The 6,677-nt window shown below is 35.4% G+C and overlaps 1 protein-coding gene and 1 pseudogene across 5 annotated transcripts in view; both read right to left on the bottom strand.

The window, feature by feature from the left end:
• LOC116673702 (gastrula zinc finger protein XlCGF8.2DB-like) overlaps window positions 1-6,677 on the bottom strand; it is a 325,201-nt pseudogene that overhangs the window by 25,524 nt on the left and 293,000 nt on the right.
• Window positions 4,548-6,677, bottom strand: part of carm1l (coactivator-associated arginine methyltransferase 1, like) — a 14,901-nt gene continuing 12,771 nt past the window's right edge. For 2 of the 5 annotated variants that reach the window (XM_032505919.1, XM_032505917.1), the window contains exons 13-15: window positions 6,330-6,419; window positions 5,743-5,822; window positions 4,548-5,573 (exon numbers count right to left, since the gene is read on the bottom strand). In XM_032505919.1, coding sequence (XP_032361810.1) covers window positions 5,807-5,822; window positions 6,330-6,419 — 106 coding nt within the window. In that variant the 3' untranslated portion in view covers window positions 4,548-5,573; window positions 5,743-5,806. Of the gene's footprint in view, window positions 5,574-5,742; window positions 5,823-6,325; window positions 6,420-6,677 lie in introns of those variants that run through there. The other 3 variants (XM_032505918.1, XM_032505921.1, XM_032505920.1) reach the window with 3 other exon arrangements.

The following is a 6,677-nucleotide window of genomic DNA, read 5'->3' as shown; positions in this document are numbered from 1 at the left end:
GGGGCTTTGTCTGGTCCTCAGACATACCATGATGGGGGAAAGGGGGGCAGTAAAAATAATAAACATCATAACTCATATAAAGTACAAACTATTTATATTTCTTCAAAAAAGGCCCAAATATATGCCAAATCTCAAACCAGTGATGCCATTCTCCTCGGTAGTTATCTAGCTTGTCCACTATATAATATCTTTAATCACATTAGACTGCTTTGACTTGGAGGATTGCTCTCTTTCCCTCTCTAAACTCTTTGCTCTCGCCCTTATGAGGCATAATGTGTGCCTTCTCATCCGGCAACAAACTCGCAATGCATCATGGGATATCTAAAGAAGACACGGAGCATGGAGCTAGCGGCGGAAATGAGCGAAAACGTGATCAATTATGGACTTCAAGTGGATAAATCTTGGATGTAACAGTTTGGATTTAATGCCTACAAATACCTACCAAGGTGCTGCAGGGACTTGAACCCAGACTGATTTATAGATTCTAACATACTGTAACTAAGATGTTGCTGATGTTTGCACTGTTAACGTCTCCAAGTGCAATTATAAGCTAGTCTGGATATTTCCCTCCATTTTAGTTAGCTGGTCTGCCAGTTGCTGTAACACCACACTAACACAGTCCTGACCTCAGAGATTCCTGTTTTCCAAAAACCCCATCAACCCCACAACAATGAGAGTTTTATGATCTACCGACTGAGCTGGCCTGGCAACCTTAACAAACCATTTAGTTGCTTCGCCACCTTTGGAGCCATCGTCATCGAAATTCGAAAAGGTATTAATGTTATGTTACTTACATTTGACCTGGTTCATGTTGCTTGCATTTCTGCTGTTGATTTTAAACTTTTAACTAATGTTTAGTTGCTAGGGAATGTGAAACCTTCATTATATTCCAGCTTCATGTCGGTGATGATAATTTGGCAACATGTGGCACAGTTACCTATCTACAGTATTTGTTGGATCAGACCCAAAGTTAATTTCGGACATTGGACACACCTCAGAGATTAAGAGCCCACAGACAGAAATGCAGTTCATTGGAATAAATCAGACTTAAAGCCCACAGGCTACTTTATGTGGACATTCATTCATATTTATAGCTTCAAATGTATAATTTTAAAAGAAGTGTATGTTGTACCAAACTCAGTAAAACACAAGGGCAGTGCATCTTGCAAGGTCAAAGCACATCTATGGTTCAGTGCCCTTAAAGGTGAGCTTATACATAGCATTTTCAGATTGATACTTTGTATTTTGTGTAGAGATGAACTGATTACAATTTTCTAGGCAAATTTGGATTTCCGATTTTCACTGAGGTTGACCAGCAGATACCAACTTTAGCCTATTCGGATTTTTTGCAGCACTAATTCACGGTTGTAACACAGAAACAACCAGACGTGTTTCCAGGTAAGAAGTCACAAGATTAAACGTATAATTTGGAAAGTACAAAAAGTAACCATAAAGGAAATATTTGGAAGATAAAAGGTGGATGAATTTCAGCATTGTAATATGGCAATTACCCATTTTAAATTCCAGTTTTTATCTAATTTGGAAGGTATTACACTGATAGAAGCCTATTATACTATGAAAACATCAACATACTGTATGTTACCCCATTATTATCATGTTATTACAATATTAATATAACTATATTACCATTACCCAGTTATACATATGGATTTATATCATTGAACCCCAGCAGAGGGCACCAGAGCTTCATTTGTCATTTTAAATTAACTTTTTTTTATTTTATTTGTGAATACAGTGTATAATTGAAAAAGAATAAATATAGGAAACACTTTATTGATCATTTTATGCATGTGTTATCTATTAGTTAATGAAATGTTCATCAGTAGTAATTTATTGTTTGTACGTAATTCATCATCAGTAAAGCATTTCTTCACACAGTTATAGATGGTCATAGTAAATAATAGTAAATAATATCTAAACACATGTTTGTAAGTACCTGATTTATACTTAATAGATAACGAAACAACCATTTATAAACAAAATCATTTTCCCAATAAAAACAGTTGCAAACTATTACTCAATGCTTTGTTCATTATTTGTAAAGCATTCCTGCTTTGTTAATTCACATAAATAACGCATTTTCATACACACTCATAAATCGTTTGTTCACAGTAAATAAGACTCTTAAAAATGATGTTTCTAAATAGAAGTTTGACACTTCATAAGTGTTGCGAAAACCATTTTTGAATTAACTCTCATGTTGTCCTCGGGTCAAATTGACCCGTTTTCCTATATCAATGTTCTTTTTTATTCCCCAAAATAACATGATTGATTCCACACAACGCTTTTTGCCAAGTACAAATCTCTACTTACATTAATTTTGGGGCGTCTTGTTCAAATTTATAGCATTTGAAAGTGGCTTTGAAATAATATTGAGTAAAAGTTGACATCAATCAACATACATTCCTTTAATTTTTGTCTAAATCAGTCCCCATTTCTGCTTTTCTAACTCAAACATTAGGTATAATTTCCTATAAATAAGGTTTATTGACCAAAATTAATTGCAAAACTATAGTTAATAAGTTAGTTACGTAGTCAAAAGCGTCAAAAGTGTTGAAAAAAAGGGACACATTGATAAAAAGCATCAACAAAAGTGTTGATTTTCAATTTTGAACGGAGGCTAACACAAGGTTTAAATAATTTTCCTTTTAAAAATTATTTACAAACTATTAGTAATTTCTTTGTTCATTATTTGTAAAGGATAATTCCTACATTCATTCTAATCCATAAAACATTTCAGTTAGTAAAGGGTTTGCCCATAGTAAGTTAGCCCATGTAAAACGTTTATGAGTTAATGTTTTTAATAATTCATAGATTAACCATTTGTAAATTTAGTCTTTTTACCATTATTAACTAGGTAATTAGGAATGTATGAGGTTGGTTAAAACTAGGAAGTTAACGATTAACAGACTTTATAAACCAACATTTGTTCATGCCTTTAAATTAAATTAAATGTTATGATTTAGAAATAGGCCTAATATAATAGCTGGGTAGTTACTATAATACATATGTTACAAATAATGGTAACACTTTATAATAACCACACACAATTCATCATTTATTAAGCATTTATTACCTCTTAGTTAGTTACCTCTTAGTTTGTTCATAATTTGTAATTTATTGTTCATACATAATTCATCATCAGTAAAGCATTTAAGTGGTTTGTTCATCGTAAATAAGGCTGTCAAAAATAATGTTTATTAATAGAAGTTTGACACTTGGAGGAGACTAGCCTCATCCTAGTACTAATACAATGGCGACTGACTGGGATGAGAGGTAACAAGAACCAATAATAACGTGTATGATGGCCCGCAGCCGTATTACTACGAACCTTTCAGGCGTGAGAGGGCAGATGAGGAACTGTCCAAGGAGAATGAGTAGAGAGTTGGTGAAGTGTCCTGGTGAGTTGCCATCATTTAGCAACGCAGCAACTAGCACTGAAGCTAGTCTCCGAACGGCAGTGCAAACAATTATGACACTTCTGTTTTTACTGTCAGTGAATAGCACTGAGTGAAAGTTTTCTTTATGTCTAGTGACAGTGATCATGTCGTTAGTTTATTCCGACCTCGATGCCGTCTGTGGATCTGCGCACGCATCTACGCCTGTCCTGCCCCTAGACCCAAAAGCACATGACTGTTCTCAACCTGATCATCCACTGTTTGAAACTCTTGACCTCAGGCAGACTTTACAGATGTCTAAAAACAAATACCACTAGATTTAGAAACAGCTTCTTTTTCCCCAAAGCAATAACTTTACTTTATCCATATTAAAACATTTATTGTCTACTTAGTGTGAGTGTGGGCAAGATGTGTTCTTGTGTTATAGTTAGGATGTGCTTGCAGGAAAGAAAAGAGAGTGATTGCTATGAATGATGGGTGTGTGTGTGTGTTGTGAGATGAGTTCTACATGTGTTACAATGATGATGCACCTTACAAAAGTGGATGTACAATTTCATTGTATTTGAATGCAATGACAATAAAAGCCTTCAATTCAATAAAACTAAAACTACATAACTTGTTAAGAATATAGAAAAGTTTTAACTACTATTAACTTTTCGACGTATTTTAATTGTTTGATTCGTACAATTTATAAGTTAGCTATATGCTTAATCCTGAATGAAAACATCCCAAAAATGACAAAAAACATTCAAGAAGGCGACAAAAACATGAATAAACTTTAGTAAAAAAAACCAATTCAACAAAAATAAGAAAACAAAAATAAAAATAAGTGAAAAAAAAGTTGAAAAGTGATGAAATGTCAAAAGAAGACAAAACCTTTGAAAAAAAAACACACACACACTTCCCAAAAAAGAAACAGAAGAGTTGAAAAAAATGTCAACGGCGTTGAAAAGCGACCAAAAAAAGGAAGGTCACGTTCTGCCCCAAACTGCAAATAAGTCCTTTTATATTCTCTAAATGTTAAGGTGCATTACTCACACAGCTTCTCAATACATCCACTGTAATTAAAACCAACAGGTGGCAGCTCTTTAACAGAAAATGAATGCATTAATACAGTTTGTGGAGGAATACGTTTTATTAAGGCACATTAAACACGTGCACAGACAAAATTGTGACTACAGAAAAGATAGTTTCCAGTTTCTGTGTTCATGTTTGAATGTGTGATGCAACTTTTTACATGTTGTTATATCTGACGTTCACACTTCTAAAGATGAGTTAGGGTAAAAACACAATATTGGCTTTACATTCAGCACCAAAAAAACTACCAAAGGTTGAAAAAAGCCATGCAAAACGCAACGCATGAACGGTTCCCTATGATGTATGCACACCACAACATATGATAGCCTCGGACACTACAGGCTGAACCTGTGACGTTGGGTGGCCACAAGCTCCAGGACAGTTGTTTTAGCCGCAACATAGCTTAGCGATACAGGCTACGGACCTCCGTCAGAGCTCGGTCATTTCAGGGGCAGTTACATGTTTTTAGCAGAAAATGGGAGACTTTAAGCAGGCTACTGACCTAAGAGACAGCGTGGTGGTATTAGCGGCAATTAGTAGATGTGTTTAGCCAAAAATAGGTGACTTTGAGCTGGGTACAGAGCTGCCGTTTGTTTTTGGCGGAGATTACGGTCACATTTTGTCCACAAAATATGAGCATTTTGCCGCAACGAAAGTTAAGATTAGGCACCAAAACACCTAGTTAAGATTAGGTAAAAGATAGTTTGCGAACAGCCGCGTTCTAATACATCGGCCGTCAATGTGGTGCATACAACGAAAAAACAAAACATTGAAAAACGTTAAAAAAATAAAAAAGCGACTCAACACGCAAAGTCAAAAACATGGAAAAAATGGAATAAAAACGTTGAAAAACCTTGGAAAAAGCATTGCACAAAAATATTGCAAAGTGTGAAAATAACAGAAAAAACGGCAAAAAACAAAGTGTTTTGAATGTGCTGAAGTGAACTTTTTACAGGTTGATGAGAGTAAAAACAAACGTTTTTCTGACTTTGACACCTCTGAAGATGAGTTATGGTAACAGAGCGTTACATTTGAATTGTGTTGTGTGAAAACTTCTGATGATTCCTGATGAGGCTCCTAGGGTGATGGAGAAAATAATTAGCATTACATCTACGCATATGTTTACCACTACAGTAAATTAAATCTTTTTGGATTTCTTCAATATTACTTTGAAAATAAAGCCTAGAACATGTAGACTCTCGATCATTTGTTGACCTGGGTTATGTTTCCTATGTTTACGGTTTACCTCTGTTATCCTCGCTCTTCATCCTGGAGAGAAGACGTCCTGGTCTCCGATAGTCCGCGGGTCTTTACCAAGACGAAATCCTGCACACATTCACAGTTTTGGTTGTCACTGAAATGGGGGGGGGGGGGGTTGACAGAAAAGCAAAGAGGACTAAAAGAGGCCAGACTACTTTAGCGACTGAAACATTGGAAAGGGCAAATGTCAGAAAAAGCGAGAAAAAAGGAGACAAAAATGTTCATAAAAGCATCAAAAATATTGGAACGTCAACAAATTGACAAAACATTTAATGAAAAGAAAGGCAAAACAGTGACAAAAACTTCAGGAAAAAAGGACGAAGACGTCAACAAAAATCAATCGAAAGCTTCAAATAACCACAAAAAATAGGATGTTTCTAATTTATGTTTTCCCCAAATGCTTTACAGATTTTTAGGAATTCTGTGATCAAGTATGTCGAAATATAGTTCATAACTTCTGGGTCCGTCCCTTCCAATGGCGTTGACATGAAACCAGCTTCTAGCTGAAACGTGATTACTGATTACTGTCTGGTTCTGTTGTTGAATTGTCAGAGAGGGAAAAAAAGGAGTTACCTGAAGAAAGGGTTCTTGAGGTCTAGGACGTTTCCAGATCTGAAGCCTGATTGGTCGACTGTGGCGGTGATGTGAATGTCATAGCTCTGGCTGGAATGTGGAAAAAGATTATTATTATTATTAAAAAAACTGCAAAAGCACATCAAAAACACATCAAAAAAAATTTAAAAAAAGAAACAGCCGTGTTAAAAGCGTCCAAATTTACAATGACAAAAAAACACACAAATACATTGACAGAAGTGTCAAAAGCACGAGAAAACTGACAAAAAAATCTCAAATGTGTCAGAAAAGTGATAAAACAGACAAAATGCCCGTCTGCCCCCAATGATTACAGCATCTGCCCCCCCC

The sequence above is a fragment of the Etheostoma spectabile genome, chromosome 24 (genome assembly GCF_008692095.1).
Source record: "Etheostoma spectabile isolate EspeVRDwgs_2016 chromosome 24, UIUC_Espe_1.0, whole genome shotgun sequence".
Taxonomy (NCBI): domain Eukaryota; kingdom Metazoa; phylum Chordata; class Actinopteri; order Perciformes; family Percidae; genus Etheostoma; species Etheostoma spectabile.
This window is presented reverse-complemented; position numbering and strand designations above follow the sequence as displayed.